Genomic DNA, 19,022 nt, shown 5'->3' with positions numbered 1-19,022 from the left:
GACTGTGAGGAAAGGATACCTCACTCCAGGAATGATTTCACAAAGAAATAGGGATATGGTATATTAATACAAACTTTATTACTAACACAGTACTAAATAGCTTTAACATCACATAACAAAATAGTTTACAATTGCCCCTTAAAGAATGCTAATCAATTTGGTGATACAATAACCCTTAACTGCTATCTTTATTCCCACTCAAACCACAAAACCATCTCAGCTTTCAATTCACTTTTACATACAGTCAGAAGTCTTACAACAAGAGGTTAAAGCCCAACAGATTTGTTTCGAATCACTAGCTTTCGGAGTGCAGCGTCCACTTACTGTACCCACCTCAGTCCAACGCCGGCATCTCCACATCGTGGCTTTTAAATACAGTTGGCAGACCCGGCATACCTGCTTAAGACATATTCTTTGAGACTGTTTTAAGAGATAGACTTGAATCCAGTCAGAACAATGCAGGATCGCTAGCTGAAGTCTTCAGAAACTGACTTTATGGTTTGACTTCCAGGAACCCAACTGAAATGCCTGCTTTCCTGCAAATGGCCTGGTACTCTAGCTCCTCCCATTAGCTACATCATCTTACGAAGCTGAAACACAATGGGCTGGATTCTCCGTCGGAGGGATCCTCCGCTTCGTCGGCAGCGCACTCACGCCCGCAGATTTGCCAACGGCGTGGGGTTACCCGCAATGAGAAACCCCATTGCCCGGCTGGCGGGACGGAGGATCCCGCTGCCGTTGGGGGTGCGCTGCACCAGAAAATGGGTGCGACAGGACTGAGAATCCCACCCAATGAATCTAATTCATTACTCCACAAAGAACCTCCTTGATCCAAACAAAATCCATTAGTCCAAGTTTTTATGAGACTATAATCGCACCTCTGGTTCTTAAAAAAATAGCTGCCTTGCAAACCAAGATTTTTAAAAACGATATTGTTACTCACTTAATGCCAACAGTGGCTAAGATACTGGACCAGAACCGCAATGTTTTTTGTTGACTGTACGGAAAGATCGATTCGCTCCAGGAGAGATTGCATGAGAAATAGGGCTTGATTATTTTTACAAACAAAATTTTATTGGAACAAAAGAAAAACAGTATTTAAACTTTTAAACTTCAAACCTAACAAGAACAGTTGACAGGTATCATTTAACCCTAAGACATTATTTCCCATTGAACAGCACTTTTGTAAAATGAACTTGCAGCTCTCAACTCCACTTACACAGACAGGCAAAAATGATACTTGCATTTACAGAACATAAGAACTAGAAGCAGGAGTAGGCCATCTGGCCCCTCGGGCCTGCTCCACCATTTAATGAGATCATGGCTGATCTTTTGTGGACTCAGCTCCACTTTTCAGCCCGAACACCATAACCCTTAATCCCTTTATTCTTCAGAAAACTATCTATCTTTATCTTAAAAACATTTAATGAAGGAGCCTCTACTGCTTCACTGGGCAAGGAATTCCATAGATTCACAACCCTTTGGGTGAAGAAGTTCCTCCTAAACTCAGTCCTAAATCTATTTCCCCTTATTTTGAGACTACGCCCCCTAGTTCTGCTTTCACCCGCCAGTGGAAACAACCTGCCTGCATCTATCCTATCTATTCCCTTCATAATTTTATATGTTTCTATAAGATCCCCCCTCATCCTTTTAAATTCCAATGAGTACAGTCCCAGTCTACTCAACCTCTCCTCATAATCCAACCCCTTCAACTCTGGGATTAATGTAGTGAATCTCCTCTGCACACCCTCCAGTGCCAGTACGTCCTTTCTCAAGTAAGGAGACCAAAACAGAACACAATACTCCAGGTGTGGCCTCACTAACACCTTATACAATTGCAGCATAACCTCCCTAGTCTTAAACTCCATCCCTCTAGCAATGAAGGACAAAATTCCATTTGCCTTCTTAATCACCTGTTGCACCTGTAAACCGACTTTTTTGCGACTCATGCACTAGCACACCCAGGTCTCTCTGCACAGCAGCATGTTTTAATGTTTTATCATTTAAATAATAATCCCTTTTGCTGTTATTCCTACCAAAATGGATAACCTCACATTTGTCAACATTGTATTCCATCTGCCAGACCCTAGCCCATTCACCTAGCCTATCCAAATCCCTCTGCAGACTTCCAGTATTCTCTGCACTTTTTGCTTTACCACTTATCTTAGTGTTGCCTGCAAACTTGGACACATTGCCCTTGGTTCCCAACTCCAAATCATCGATGTAAATTGTGAACAGTTGTGGGCCCAACACTGATCCCTGAGGGACACCACTAGCTCCTGATTGCCAACCAGAGAAACACCCATTAATCCCCACTCTTTGCTTTCTATTAATTAACCAATCCTCTATCCATGCTACTACTTTCCCCTTAATGCCATGCATCTTTATCTTATGCAGCAACCTTTTGTGTGGCACCTTGCCAAAGGCTTTCTGGAAATCCAGATATACCACATCCATTAGCTCCTCGTTATCTACCGCACTGGTAATGTCCTCAAAAAATTCCACTAAATTAGTTAGGCGTGACCTGCCCTTTATGAACCCATGCTGCGTCTTCCCAATGGGACAATATCCATCCAGATGCCTCGCTATTTCTTCCTTGATGATAGATTCCAGCATCTTCCCTACTACCGAAGTTAAGCTCACTGGCCTATAATTACCCGCTTTCTGACTCCCTCCTTTTTTAAACAGTGGTGTCACGTTTGCTAATTTCCAATCCGCCGGGACCACCCCAGAGTCTAGTGAATTTTGGTAAATTATCACTAGTGTATTTGCAATTTCCCTAGCCATCTCTTTTAGCATTCTGGGATACATTCCGTCAGGGCCAGGAGACTTGTCTACCTTTAGCCCCATTAGCCTGCCCATCAAAACCTCCTTGGTGACAACAATCCTCTCAAGGTCCTCACCTGTCATAGCCTCATTTCCATCAGCCACTGGCATGTTATTTGTGTCTTCCACTGTGAAGACCGACCCAAAAAACCTGTTCAGTTCCTCACCCATTTCCTCATCTCCCATTATTAAATCTCCCTTCTCATCCTCTAAAGGACCAATATTTACCTTAGCCACTCTTTTTTGTTTTATATATTTGTAGAAACTTTTACAATCTGTTTTTATATTCTGAGCAAGTTTACTCTCATAATCTATCTTACTCTTCTTTATAGCTTTTTTAGTAGCTTTCTGTTGCCCCATAAAGATTTCCCAGTCCTCTAGTCTCCCACTAATCTTTGCGAATTTGTTTGCTTTTTCCTTCAATTTGATACTCTCCCTTATTTCCTTAGATATCCACGGTCGATTTTCCCTCTTTTTACCATCCTTCCTTTTTGTTGGTATAAACCTTTGCTGAGCACTGTGAAAAATCACTTGGAAGGTTCTCCACTGTTCCTCAACTGTTTCTCCATAAAGTCTTTGCTCCCAGTCTACCTTAGCTAGTTCTTCTCTCATCCCATTGTAATCTCCTTTGTTTAAGTACAAAACACTAGTGCTTGATTTTACCTTCGCACCCTCCATCTGTATTTTAAATTCCACCATATTGTGATTGCTCCTTCTGAGAGGATCCCTAACTATGAGATCCTGAATCAATCCTGTCTCATTACAAAGGACCAAATCTAGGACCGCTTGTTCCCTCGTAGGTTCCATTACATACTGTTCTAGGAAACTATCGCGGATACATTCAATAAACTCCTCCTCAAGGCTACCTTGACCGACCTGGTTAAACCAATCGACATGTAGATTAAAATCCCCCATGATAACTGCTGTACCATTTCTACATGCATCAGTTATTTCTTTGTTTATTGCCTGCACCACCATAATGTTACTATTTGGTGGCCTATAGACTACTCCTATCAGTGACTTTTTCGCCTTCCTATTCCTGATTTCCACCCAAATGGATTCAACCTTATCCTCCATAGCACCGATGTCATCCCTCATTGTTGCCCGGATGTCATCCTTAAATAACAGAGAACATATTCCTGCTGTTAGTGAACCTCCTTCAGAAAGCCGGTATCTGTGGCAGCTTTTCATGGTCTCTCCCAATCATGTTCCAAATACATTTGCTGCCCACCTGTTCGAACAAGATTATTTTATCTCTCTAAGCTCTGCCCAGCCCCTCAAAGATGGTTCTGAGACGTACAGCTTTATCAAAAGTTTAACTTTTCATGACTCGCCTGAGAACCGGCAGTTCTTGGAGTTTGTTACGTTAGTCGGCGACCATTTCGACCCAAAACCACCTCTTATCATTCAATATTTCCGTTTCCATATGGCTTCTCAATGCCAGGACGAACCTATAGAGGAATTTCTGGACCTGTTGCGCAAACTCACCGAGTTTTGTGAGTTCGGAGATTATCAGAGATGCTCCGAGATCGGTTGGTTTGTGGAATCAGAGACGAGGTGACCCAAGAATGTTTATTGAGTGAGACTGACTTGGATCAAAAAAAAAGCAACTACGATTGCGTTGTCCAGGAGCTCCGAATGACGGGCGACCTGAACGTCGGATGCCCGGCAATGTGTGGTGCCTTCCTCCCGGGTGCAAATTTCAGACTCCCGCTGCTGAGGGCACACTCTAGGGGACCAGGACTGATGGCACCAATTCCCTGCCAATGGACACCATGCACCACGTACACCGGAGTTTCCTGACATGTGGAATGAGAGCACCGATGCCAGAGGGAGGCAGTGGGACAGATGCCAACAGGGCACTTTGCCCACCGACTATCACTGGACCGACGACCGCCCCAGAAAGCGGACCCATTTCATAGATGAACCGGAGGTAACCTACCACCTTTACTGCACGTCATCGCCATGGGTGGCGCATATCTGGGTCGCAGTCCAGACCAATGGTTTCCCAATTACGATGGAACTTGATACCGGAGCCACAGTCACTGTGATTAGCTGCCACATGTACAATAAGATTCGTCTGGGACACATGCCTTAGCGTTGAAGGTTACCAATGCCCGGCTAGTGACGTATACAGGGGAACCATTGGAGATCGTGGGCACCTCAGATGTACCTGGGAATACGGATTCCAGTGGGCAAAACTACCATTAGTGGTGGTGAAAGGTTCTGGCCCATGTTTGCTGGGGTGCGACTGACTGAAATATCTCCATCTGGACTGGCAGCAAATATGCCGAATGCACTCCGATGGACCAAACGCGGTGTTGGCTCGTTTTCCGTGGGTGTTCTGGGAGAACCTCAGCAGCATTTGGGGCACCCCCCCCAGAATATCAGTGGACCCGGTGGCCCAACCGCACTATTTTCGGGCCCGACCCATTCCTTACGCTTTGAGGCTGAAGGTAGAGGTCGAACTGGTTGGCTTGGAAAGCTGGGAATCATCTGCCTGGTGCAATTTGTGGATTGGGCCGCGCCAGTTGCACCGGTTACGAAGCTCAACGGATCCATCCGTCTTTGTGGGGATTACAAAATGCCGGTCAACCGGGCTACCCGGTGCTGAAGATCGAAGACATCTATGTGAGGCTCAGTGGCGGACAGACTTTTACCAAGTTCGGTGCAGACTCGATGGGCTGAATGGCTTCCTTCAGCACTGTACGTTCTATGTAAAGCTCAACATGAGCCATTCCTATCTCTAGTTAGTTTTGGATCCATCCTCCCGAAAGTACATCGAACATACAGAAGGAGGCCATTTGGCCCATCGAGTCTACACCGACCCACTTAAGACCTCACTTCCACCCTATCCCCATAACCCAATATCCCCTCCTAACCTTGTTAGACACGAAGGGCAATTTAGCATGGCCAATCCACCTAACCTACACATCTTTGGATTATGGGAGGAAACCGGAGCACCCGGAGGAAACCCACGCAGACACGGGGAGAATGTGCAGACTCCGCACAGACAGTGACCCAGCGGGGAATCGAACCTGGGACCCTGGCGCTGTGAAGCCACAGTGCTACCCACTTGTGTTACCGTGCTACAAAGGGGGTTGTACAAATATACCACGCTACCATTTGGGGTCTCGTCGGCATGTGCCATATCCCAGAGAGTGATGAAAAATATCCTCTGAGGGTTGTGACAAGCGGCATTTATCTGGACGATGTGCTAATCACCAGTCCCTGTAACCAAGAGCATCTAAAAAACCTGGAGGATGGGCTGCGCCGGTTTGAGACAGCCGGGATCCGCTGCGGCGCGGAAAGTGTGTGTTCCATGCAACTGAAGTGGTCTATTTGGGCTACAGAGTTTACAGGCACGGACTACACCCGGTAGACGGAGCTTCATTCATTTTAGGGCCTGGTCAACTATTACGGGAATTTCATCCTGAATTTGGCGACGGTTTTGGTCCAGCTGCACTTGTTAAAGATGGGCCAGTGGTGGATTTGGGAGCCGGGGCAGCAGGGGGTGTTTGTCAAAGTAAACGGCGATTGTCGTCATCCCACCTGCTGATACACATCAACCCGGTGAAGCCCTTGTTGCCCATGTATCCCCGATGGGATTGGGCCATTTTGGCACAGAGGGTGGATGATGGTACCCAGCGGCCCATTGCGTTCACGTTACGCACGTTGGCGGCGGAAGAATGAAATTATGCCCAAATAGAAAATGAAGGTTTGGCATTGGTGTTTGGTGCTCGACGATACATCCGGTGGCGTCCGCCCCGTTCAGCGTTGGGCTGGCATACGAGTATGTTTTGGAGCATAGCGCAGGAATGAAGATTCCCCACACGGACGCTCTTAGTTGCCTCCCACTGCCCATTGCAGCGGCATCGGACGAGGTTGTTCTGACCATACATTTTATGGACTCACTGCCGGTAATGGCGGCCTAAGTAAAGGCTTGGACACAGATAGACCCACTGCTGCCCAAGGTCTGCCACACCGTGCTGTACAGGGCTCAGCATCGTGTCCTCCGGGAGGTCCTGAGGGCTTTTACCACAAAGGTGGTGGAACTCAGCGTAGTAGACGGCATCCTCTTGTGGGGTGTACGGGTGGTCTCCCCAAATGCGGTCAGGGGACCATTTTGCAGAACCTCCACAGCAGGCACCCAGGTGTCTCCAAAATGAAGATGTTGGCCCGGAGCTATATGTGGTGGCCTGGCATCGACACGGCGATCAAGAACTTGCCGAAACAGTGTACCCATTGCCAGGACCACCAGAACATCCCACCGGCAGCTTCACTTCACCCATGGGAATGGCCGGGCCAACCATGTTCCTGCCTCCATGTGGAGTTTGTGGGCCCCTTCCATTCCAGGGGGCAATGTGCTTACTGATAGTGGACGCACACACTAAATGGTTGGATGTACACAATGATGATGACCATGTTGCATGCCACCACCGAATGATTCCCGCAGACCTTTGGCTCCCAGGCGTCTTAGTGTTGGACAATGGCACCGCCTTCACTTGTTCGGAATTTGTGGATTTTATGCAGCAAAATGGAGTTTGTCATATCCATGAATGGGTTGGTAGAACGTGCCGTCCAGAGTTTCAAACTGGGGGTGAGGAAATAGACCGCATGCTCGCCAAAACCTGCCTTGCCCACTTTTATTCCAATATAGGACCACGCCACACGCAACTACCAGGGTGACACCAGCAGAGCTCTTGATGCGTTGTCACTTGTGCATGCAGGTAAGCCTCGTTTCACCAGACATCGGGGATAAGATCCACGACCAGCAGTAATGAGTGCAGCAAGCCAGGCCCGTGGGAGAATTCACTGCTGCGACTCCGTTTGTATCCAGAACTGATGGAGCATTATGGATTCCAGGAACGGTTCCAAAACATACTGGGCTGTTCTCGTATATGGTGTGGGTGCAAGGGAAGGACTCAAATCGAGACATGGACCATCTCTGGAACAAGTACCTGAGGACTGACCATGGATTACAAGACCGGTGGTATCCCTCCCTCTGGAGCTGTTGCCAGTGGTACCCAGTGAGGCGGTTGTGCCCGGTAACTCAGAAACACGAGAGCGCGACCAGTCCAACCAGAAGTCGGACATGAAGTTTTTGTCAATGGACATTGATGCAGGCCCAGGGATCACCGATGTGCAACAGGCTGCAGAACCTACCAGGCGATCAACCAGGAATGTCACACCCCGGCCTGTTATACCCCTCCGGGCCCGCAATGGCAGGTGCCAAATATTCAGATAATCAGCCTGCAAAGGATCTCCCCCTTTCATCAACATGGACGATGTTTCAGACTTGGGAGGGACGGGGGGATGATGGTGTAATAACACTACAGGAGGTCCAGGGATCTGCAATATCAGAGTCCCTGTGGCCTCACCTGAATACGACCTGTCCATATGAGGCTTTACAGGTTCTTTCCTCAAAGGGTTCTCAGGTCGGGGCATGACTCTGGCAAGGCTGTGTGTTATAACCTGCCTACTGACGATTGGCTGGGGACTAATGATTATCCCACAATCCTATGGGAGTATGAACTTCCCCAATGAAGGGGGCGGAGAAACTCCTACTATAAATAAGCTGGCCAGTCCAGGAACCAGGAGGAAGGAGAAGGTAGCAAGGGAAGTTACTGCTACTACTATGTATATATTGTTATAGTAAATAAACTTTATTATTTTGTATCCTTAAAACTCGTGCTGGATTCTTCGGGGCCCTTACAAAACTGGCGACGAAGGTAAAAGTGAATAGCTGTCTACACTGCTGAAGCCACCTCCCTGGATTTTTGTTGGATACAGGTTGGAAGTTGTTTTCTATTATACCATGCCTCTGTACGGACGTTTGGATGTTTTTGATGCTGCGCTGGAAAGCTAGAACCAGTACACACAACGGATGCGTTACTATTTCCGGGCAAACAATATCACTGAAAACGAGCGCCAGGTGGTCATATTGCTCACCGCCTGCGGGCCGCATACGTTTGGGGTGATTAGGAGCCTTACGTACCCAGCTGCGCCGGACACCAAAACGTTTGACGAACTTGTGAATATAGCGGGGCAACACTTTAACCCAACCCCGTCCACGATAGTCCAGGGTTACCGGTTTAATACCGCTGAGCGGACCCCTGGAGAATCCCTTGCCGATTTTTTACCCAGGCTACGCGGGATTGCGGAATACTGTGACTATGGTGAGACCTTGTCAGAAATGTTACGCGACCGTTTGGTTTGCGGTATTAACAATGCGGCCACCCAGAGAAAGTTGTTAGCGGAGCCAACATTGACTTTTCAACAGGCAATACAAATAGTCTTGTCCCGAGAGAGCGCAGAGCGAGGAGTACAGGAGCTACAGGGAATGGAAGTGCATGCCTTGGGGCGAAACCCTTTCCGCCCAAAAACGTCCCCCCGCACTCCTGCGGTACCTTGGGCGAGGCAACGACCAGACCGACGCCAGTGGCCATCGGACATTCCTCCCCGAAGGGAGCCTGCTCCAGAGCCAATGGATGAGGAGCCATGTCCGTGTCAGACTTGTAGGCGCCGACCCCGTCGCGGACGGCGGTCCTGGGGACGCCAGAGGCGCTGTCGTTCCGACCGAAACTGGGACCAGCCCAGGGGCCGTAACTGGGACCAGCCCAGAGGCCGTACCTTCCATGTGGATGAACCTGCGGCGACCACTCCTGAGGACGTGGAGACGGAGGACGACTGCCTGCAGCTGCATTGTGTGACAGCTCCCCGTGTGGCCCCCATTAAGGTGACAGTACGGGTCAATGGCCACCCGCTGGAGATGGAGTTGGATACTGGCGCAGCGGTCTCCGTGATCGCCCAGAGGACATTCGACCGCATCAAGCAGGGTATACAGACCCTTACACTAACTGACTCACAGGCCAGGTTGGCCACCTACACGGGGGAACCACTGGACATTGCAGGAACTACAATGACCCCTGTTGTCTATGGACGCCAGGAGGGGCGTTTCCCACTTATCGTAGTGCGTGGCCATGGGCCCAGCCTGTTGGGTCGGGACTGGTTGCGCCATTTGCGGTTGCAATGGCAGCACATCCTCCAAACAGTTTCTGGAGGGTTGACTGAGGTGCTAGGACGATACCCAGAGGTATTCCAGCCTGGTCTGGGGAAAATAAAAGGGGCCGTAGCCCGTATCCAAGTTGAACCAGGAGCCACACCGCGCTATTTCCGGGCGCGCCCAGTGCCTTACGCTTTGCTCGAGAAGGTATAGGGGAGCTCACTCGTTTGGAGAGTTTGGGTATTATCAGGCCTGTCCGTTTTGCTGACTGGGCAGCACCAATTGTGCCAGTAATGAAGCCAGATGCCACAGTTCGCTTGTGTGGCGACTATAAACTTACAGTGAATACAGTTTCCCGACTCGACCGATACCCAATGCCTCGCATAGAGGATCTCTACGCGAAACTTGCAGGCGGACTCTCATTCACAAAATTAGATATGAGTCACGCCTACCTGCAGTTGGAGCTGGACCCTGCCTCCCGACCATATGTAACAATTAACACACACCGGGGTCTGTATGAATATACACGGTTGCCCTTTGGAGTATCCTCTGCCTGCGCAATTTTTCAACGTGTTATGGAGGGCATTTTGAGAGGTTTACCACGTGTGGCTGTCTACCTAGATGACGTGTTGATTACAGGGACGTCGGAGCAAGAGCATTTGGAAAATCTGGAGGCTGTCCTTAAACGCCTTTCGGAGGCTGGAGTCCGTTTAGTCACACAAAGTGCGTATTTCAGGCAAAAGAAGTAGTCTACCTAGGTTATCGGGTGGACCGCGAGGGTCTGCACCCCGTCGCAGAGAAGGTGCGTGCAATTCAACATGCCCCCACCCCGACTGACACTTCGCATCTTCGTTCTTTTCTCGGTCTCGTAAACTATTACGGGAAGTTCCTCCCCAATCTGGCAACTACGCTGGCCCCCTTACACCTGCTGCTAAAGAAAAATCACACCTGGGTTTGGGGTCAGCCGCAAGAAACCGCTTTCTGGCGGGTAAAGCAACAATTGTCGTCGTCTGGGTTACTAACCCACTATGATCCGGGAAAGCCTTTGCTCGTCACATGTGATGCATCCCCGTATGGTATTGGGGCTGTCCTGTCCCACAAGATGGAGAACGGGGCCGAGCGACCGATAGCTTTCACCTCCCGCACATTGACTGCAGCGGAGAAGAAGTACGCGCAGATCGAGAAGGAGGGCCTGGCAGTGGTTTTTGCGGTGAAACGCTGCCACCAGTATGTGTACGGCCGCCATTTCACTATCGTGACTGATCATAAGCCCCTGCTGGGACTCTTCAGAGAGGATAAGCCGATACCGCCCATTGCTTCTGCACGGATCCAGCGCTGGGCTTTGTTGCTTGCTGCATATGAGTATTCTCTGGAGCACAAACCAGGTACGCAGATAGCAAATGCCGACGCACTGAGCCGATTGCCTTTATCGACCGGCCCCATGTCGACCCCCACGACCGGTGAGGTGGTCGCAACCCTAAATTTTATGGACACCTTGCCTGTCACGGCATCACAGATCCGTGAGTGGACCCAGACGGAGCCAGTCCTGTCAAAAGTTCGGCACATAGTCCTGTATGGTGGGCAGCATAGACAGCTCCCAGGCGAGTTACGGGCATTTTCCTCCAAGCTGTCAGAGTTCAGCGTGGAAGACGGCATCCTCTTGTGGGGGACGCGTGTGGTTGTCCCGGAAAAAGGCCAGGAGCTGATATTATCAGACTTGCACAATGGGCATCCGGGCGTGACCAAGATGAAAATGTTGGCCCGGAGTTATGTCTGGTGGCCAGGCCTCGACACCGACATTGAGAAGGTGGCCCAAAACTGCTCCATTTGCCAGGAGCATCAGCAGCTTCCGCCGGCCGCGCCCCTACATCACTGGGAATGGCCAGGGCGGCCTTGGGCACGCTTACATGCAGATTTCGCAGGCCCTTTTCAGGGATCCATGTTCCTTCTACTAATTGACGCCCAGTCCAAATGGCTGGAGGTGCATAAGATGCAGGGGACAACGTCCTGCGCAACAATTGAAAAAATGCGTTTATCATTTAGCACGCATGGCCTCCCCGAGGTGCTGGTCACGGATAATGGCACTCCATTCACGAGTGAGGAGTTTGCTAGGTTTACAAAGATGAATGGCATCCGCCATATCCGCACTGCCCCTTACCACCCGGCTTCAAATGGGTTGGCAGAGCGTGCAGTGCAAACATTCAAAAGAGGCCTAAAGAAGCAGTCTTCCGGATCAATGGACACGAGACTGGCTCGGTTTTTGTTTACGTACAGGACCACCCCCCATACAGTGACTGGGGTAGCTCCCGCAGAAGTCCTAATGGGCCGGAGACTTCGCACCCGCCTTAGTATGGTCTTCCCGGACATTGGCGCAAAAGTACGCCGCACACAAGAACGGCAGGGACCGGGATTGTCTCAGCATCGTCCGATTCGGCAGTTTGCGCCCGGTGAACCAGTATTCGTGCGGAATTTTGCTGGTGGTGCCCAATGGGTTCCTGGGGTAATCTTTCGCCAAACGGGCCCTATATCGTACTAAGTGCAAGCCCAGGGTCGTCTCCAGCGAAAACATGTAGACCACGTCCGGTCCAGAAGATCATCCCCGCAAAAGATTCCCCGCCCCCGGAGCTCAGTTCAACAGCGGCAAAGACCAGAAACAAGGGAAGGTAGTCCTCCAAATATTCCACTGGTGCCTCACTCAAAGCCTGCGCAGGTCATGACGGGACCGAATGGGGACAGAGACGCTGACATGACAGAGGCAGCAGACTCTGACTCCGAGATGGAGACACAGCATGAATCGGAGGGGGAATCCTCGGGTCCACAGGCCGTGGATGTACAACCGCGCCGTTCATCACGGAAGCGCCGGTCTCCGTCTCGTTATACGCCGCCTGATCCAGCGCCGCGTGCAAATGGCGTCCGGCCTGCGGCCAAACGAGTTCGACGCCTTCCTTCGCCAGGGCCTACGGTGGATTCCTTGGACTTTGGGGGGGAGGGATGTTATAACCTGCCTACTGACGATTGGCTGGGGACTAATGATTATCCCACAATCCTATGGGAGTGTGAACTTCCCCAATGAGGGGGGCGGAGAAACTCCTACTATAAATAAGCTGGCCAGTCCAGGAACCAGGAGGAAGGAGAAGGTAGCAAGGGAAGTTACTGCTACTACTATGTATATATTGTTATAGTAAATAAACTTTATTATTTTGTATCCTTAAAACTCGTGCTGGATTCTTCGGGGCCCTTACAAAACTGTGCCCGTTCAGTCTGGTTATGTTTGAGTTTATCCTGCAATGAGTCACATCAGGAAAGTGTTGACTGGAGTCCTGCCACGTCAGATTCTGATGAAGGCTGGCATGCTTGGGAGGTGAGTGGGAATCGGGATGGGAGGAACAGATTATCTACCGGGGGGACCATGGGGAGTGGTGGGGGTGGGAGCCATGACAAGTGCTGGAATCCATGTGGTGGCTGGGGGAGTGCTCATTGTGGAGTTGTGATGGGTGTGTGAAGAGGTGGAACGGGAGACATGAGGAGGCAGGCTTATCCTGGTTGCACGAAGAAGCCACTAATTCTCTTGTGAAGCAAGCTTTTACTTCCATCACGGCCACTGCTTCCCAGACAGGGTTGGTGACCTTGCTTGATGAACGTCTGCGAGATCGCGGGTAGAGGATCTGTACCGGCCTGCACCTGTTCCCGTACCGGCCTCCCCGAACAGGCGCCGGAATGTGGCGACTAGGGGCTTTTCACAGTAACTTCATTGAAGCCTACTTGTGACAATAAGCGATTACTATTATTATTAGGATGTCACACCTCTGTTCCACACTATCCAGAGGTTTGGTGAGGGCTCCCTCCGTGAATCGTGGTATTGTCTTCCTGGCAGCCATCCCCTTGTCTGGACTTGGAACAAGTGCTGGGGAGGCTTTTAAAAGGAGCGCCTCACTGATTGCAGGGATTAAGTTTTCCCATGGGAAAATAATTGTCAGAGAGGGTGAATATGCAGCCAGTTTTCCTGCTGCCAGGATTCTCTCTGGTTTTCTTAATGGGACAGACATTTTGAAAAAAATTACTTTTGAAATATGACTTTTATTCAATAATAACCATACCATGTACTTCTCATTCTCAAGCTGATCTATATTGTGTCATTGGTGTTCTGGATCACCCTTGCATTTGCAGTTAGTACCTGACTTATGTAAAATAAAAGTCATGTAAAAGTGTACAATAACTAACGAGGACCTCCATGTTGGATCAAAAAGCCAGTGCAAAACTGAATCTTAGAATAAAACTAAGAACATGGTCAGCGATAGAAAGCTAAATATCATGACTCGTCAGTCAAACTGCACCCTCAAACCAGAACATCACCAGCCGTGTCAGAAAGGACAAAGTTGGATGCAACTACCATGTTATTATGTTTGGAACCAAAGCAACCTTATGGAACATAGAACATAGAACATTACAGCGCAGTACAGGCCCTTCGGCCCTCGATGTTGCGCCGACCTGTGAAACCACTCTAAAGCCCATCTACACTATTCCCTTATCGTCCATATGTCTATCCAATGACCATTTGAATGCCCTTAGTGTTGGCGAGTCCACTACTGTTGCAGGCAGGGCATTCCACGCCCTTACTACTCTCTGAGTAAAGAACCTACCTCTGACATCTGTCCTATATCTATCTCCCCTCAATTTAAAGCTATGTCCCCTCGTGCTGGACATCACCATCCGAGGAAAAAGGCTCTCACTGTCCACCCTACCCAATCCTCTGATCATCTTGTATGCCTCAATTAAGTCACCTCTTAACCTTCTTCTCTCTCACGAAAACAGCCTCAAGTCCCTCAGCCTTTCCTCATAAGATCTTCCCTCCATACCAGGCAACATTCTGGTAAATCTCCTCTGCACCCTTTCCAATGCTTCCACATCCTTCCTATAATGCGGCGACCAGAATTGCACGCAATACTCCAAATGCGGCCGCACCAGAGTTTTGTACAGCTGCAACATGACCTCATGGCTCCGAAACTCAATCCCTCTACCAATAAAAGCTAACACATTGTACGCCTTCTTAACAACCCTCTCAACCTGGGTGGCAACTTTCAGGGATCTATGTACATGGACACCGAGATCTCTCTGCTCATCCACACTGCCAAGAACCTTACCATTAGCCCAGTACTCTGTCTTCTTGTTATTCCTTCCAAAATGAATCACCTCACACTTTTCTGCATTAAACTCCATTTGCCACCTCTCAGCCCAGTGCTGCAGCTTATCTATGTCCCTCTGTAACTTGTAACATCCTTCCGCACTGTCCACAACTCCACCGACTTTAGTGTCATCTGCAAATTTACTCACCCATCCTTCTACGCCCTCCTCCAGGTAATTTATAAAGATGACAAACAGCAGTGGCCCCAAAACAGATCCTTGTGGTACACCACTAATAACTGGACTCCAGTCTGAACATTTCCCATCAACCACCACCCTTTGTCTTCTTCCAGCTAGCCAATTTCTGATCCAAACCGCTAAATCACCCTCAATCCCATGCCTCCGTATTTTCTGCAGTAGCCTACCGTGGGGAACCTTATCAAGCGCTTTACTGAAATCCATATACACCACATCAACTGCTTTACCCTCATCCACCTGTTTGGTCACATTCTCAAAGAACGCAATAAGGTTTGTGAGGCACGACCTAACCTTCACAAAACCGTGTTGACTATCTCTAATCAAATTATTCCTTTCCAGATGATTATACATCCTATCTCTTATAAACCTTTCCAAGATTTTGCCCACAACAGAAGTAAGGCACACTGGTCTATAGTTACCAGGGTTGTCTCTACTCCCCTTCTTGAACAAGGGGACAACATTTGCTATCCTCCAGTCTTCTGTTATGTTAAAAGCAAAGCTTTGCTTTTAATGATATTAGCCTTAGTTACAGCTGACCTGGTAGTACTTGTTGTTCACCCGAATGTCGGAAATGGGAAGCATGCATTCTCCAATACAAATATTCCTCATCTTGATGAGAAAAGTCATTGCAGGAAAAGTCTAATATAAGATCAGGTGTAAAATGATACAGCTGCTGTTTAAACAAAATCATTGAGGTATTAAAAATAAATGGTTTATCAATGTTCAACAAAGATGGTCATGTGTAAGGAACTGAATTTGCACTGCCAAATTGTTAATGATTCTACTATCTTTACTCCCCTGCAATGTAAACCTACCCAGTCAAACTTATTGTTAGCTTAAAACCTCAACTGAGAGAAATTTCAAACATCAAAGGATTAATTGGCTTTACCAGCTTTGGATTGGCCCTGGAATGTAACGTCCGCCCTCCTAGGAGTTTACAAACTAACAAAATAATCTCAGGATAGCATATGTCTGCAGGTATGTTGTAGCAGAAACAACTCTTTTTACATTTACCCTTTCTCTCAAAAGGTAGCTAGTCTCTTCCACAGAGAGCAGTGGCAGCTAGGTTATTGAATGTATTGAAGGTGGAGTCAGACAGATTTTTGGTGGACGAGGGAGTAGAGAGTTATGGGGAGCAATCTGCAATCTTGAGTTGAACTGCAACCAGGTCAGCCATGATCTTATTGGATGGCTGAGCAGGCAGAGGAACTGAATGCCCTACTCCTGCTTCCTAGGTCTTATGTTTCTATGATCTCACAAATAAGTATGAAATTTAGTTAATAACAAAAAGCTGGAAGATGCTAAAACATTTATTTGTCCTGCTGTTTGCTTTTTCTTTTAGGAAATAGAACTGCTGAATCAGAAACTGCGATTTTTAAATCAAAGAATGGAAGTAAGTGATTCACCCACAAGGCAGCATGTTCAAGGCACTTGAGACAGATAGACTTTTTGGGGAGAAATTGGCTAATCTCTAAAATGGACGTGGAGATGATGGTAAATCATATCCCTTCAGTCTGTTGGAGGCAGTAAAATTAGAGCAACCTGCTGTTTTGGATGATTGCTGCTTGCTGTTCATTGCTTATATACATCAATAAGGGACCTAATATGATGAGTTGTCAGCACAACTTAAAGGCAAACTGCACCACTTAAAGGAGAGGTGCATTGTGGCTGCAAGAAGTGGTGTGAGTTTCTTCAAAACTCAATCTAGGCTGTGATACTTTTAACGATGGCTGAACATACGAGAGAGCAAAAACTAAAACTTTCAAGTAATGAACTGGATGTCTTGATGGAAGACCTTGGTGGGAGTTTCCATTGACCAGATACTGAATAGGATCAACCATATAAATACTGTGGCGACAAGAGCAGGTCAGAGGCTAGAAATCCTGTGGCGAGTAGCTGATCTTCTGGCTCTCCAAAGCCTGTCCATCATCTACAAGGCACAAATCAGGAGTGTGTTGGCATATACACCACTGACATGGATGAGCTCAGCTCCAACAACACTCAAGAAGCTTGCCATCATCCAGGACAAAGCAAACCGCTTCTACAAACATTCAAACCCTCCACCACCGATGAACATTGGCAGCCGTGTGTACTATCTACGAGATGCACTGTAGGAACTCACCAAGGCTATTCACCATAGCACATTCCAAACCCACAACCGTTGCTATCTAGAAGGACAAGGGCAGCGGGTACCTGAGAATACCATCACTTAGAACCCCTCTAAACCACTTACCATCCTGACTTGGAAATATATTGCTATTCCTCCACTGTCACTGGGTGAAATCCTGGAACTCCCTCCCTAACAACACTGTGGGTATTCCTACACAACATGGACTGCAGCAATTTTCAATAAGGCAGTTTACAACACCTTCTCAAGGGCAATTAGGGATGGGCAATAAATGCTGTCCGAGCCAGCAACACTCGTATCACGTGACTGAATAAAAAAAAGTGGCGAGAAGGAAAGATGCTCTGTACATACAGGGGTCAGTAAACTCTTCAGATAGATGATCAGGGGCAGTTGGAACAAAGGTTGATGCCGAGTGTGTGACACCAAGAGCTTGGATGCAGTGTAAGAAGTTACTAATCCAACATGAGTTCTCAAGATGAGTGAGTAAATCTTCAAATGGCATATTCTACTGACTGCTCCACTAGGCTCATACACTGCTCCATTCTTTACATCACCATCACCCACCAATTTACAATCTCTATCAATCAGAACTTAATTGTAAAATTTGATTGCGTTTCCTCATTCATATTATTCAACACTCTTGGAGTCACAAGTCACAAACACTGGCAGCCACATAACCCAAATATGGAGTGGACAATTGACACAATTATCTCTTTCTTGCAGGAAAAGATTGTTAATTGTATTTTAAGTAGTTGTTAATTGTATTCAGGAAGTTATTAATTTGGGGGGGGGGGGGTAAACTTGGTGCTTGTACGTGAGGGATGGGGGAGAATGTTGATTTCTTGGAGGTGTACAATCAGCAATGTGTCTCTCTGTAAATAAAAGCTTGTAAGTGAGTAAGGACAGAACACCACTCTCGTTCCTTCACCACCTGGCTGTTAAGGTTTGAGAAAGGTGGTGCAGAATAGGAAGCAGCAGGAAAGAATTGGTGGAATATCAGCATGCATGTGTTAAAGTTTGTAATCATATCATAGAATTTAGAGTGCAGAAGGAGGCCATTCAGCCCATCGAGTCTGCACCGGTCCTTGGAAAGAGCACCCCATTTAAGTCCACTCCTCCACCCTATTCCTGTAACCCAGTAACCCCACCTAACCTTTTTTAGACACTAAGGGCAATTTATCATGGCCAATCCACCTAACCTGCACATCTTTGGACTGTGGGAGGAAACCGGAGCACCCAGAGGAAACCCAAGCACACACGTACTTATAAATCTGGTGCCAGTAACTCTCTTTGGAGAAGTCGATGTTTAAAGATGTGCGATCTCCAACCAGCAGGTGGCGGTACAGATCCACCATGCGGCTTTGAAACAGTGGTCATGTGACAAGGCACTCCGATATAAGTCAGGGCAGATCAGGTGATCCGGAGAAGGTTGTAAGGCATACATGAGAACAGACGCACATAGGGGTAGTTCCACGGGACTATAAAGAAACTCCATGATAATTCTGTATCTGATCATTACTTTACCACATGTGCTTTAATAAAGAGCCCAGTTTGGACAAGTCCACCAGCAGTTCTGTGGATTCCTTGCGAGACAATGAACACCAAACACAACATGGTACCAGAGTGCTGAAGATTTGAAGGTAACGACGGCAGTGACAAAGTTAAATTTTGGCGGAAGAACCG

General features: G+C 48.0%; 1 protein-coding gene across 3 annotated transcripts in view; it reads left to right on the top strand.

Annotated features, from left to right (window-relative positions):
- LOC140422922 (uncharacterized) overlaps window positions 1-19,022 on the top strand; it is a 181,815-nt gene that overhangs the window by 150,111 nt on the left and 12,682 nt on the right. For 2 of the 3 annotated variants that reach the window (XM_072507738.1, XM_072507737.1), the window contains one exon: window positions 16,554-16,604. The exons of the other annotated variant lie outside the window; for it this stretch is intronic. In XM_072507738.1, coding sequence (XP_072363839.1) covers window positions 16,554-16,604 — 51 coding nt within the window. The remainder of the gene's footprint in view (window positions 1-16,553; window positions 16,605-19,022) is intronic. 3 annotated transcript variants of the gene reach the window in all.

The sequence above is a fragment of the Scyliorhinus torazame genome, chromosome 1 (genome assembly GCF_047496885.1).
Source record: "Scyliorhinus torazame isolate Kashiwa2021f chromosome 1, sScyTor2.1, whole genome shotgun sequence".
In the NCBI taxonomy this organism is placed as follows: domain Eukaryota; kingdom Metazoa; phylum Chordata; class Chondrichthyes; order Carcharhiniformes; family Scyliorhinidae; genus Scyliorhinus; species Scyliorhinus torazame.
This window is presented reverse-complemented; position numbering and strand designations above follow the sequence as displayed.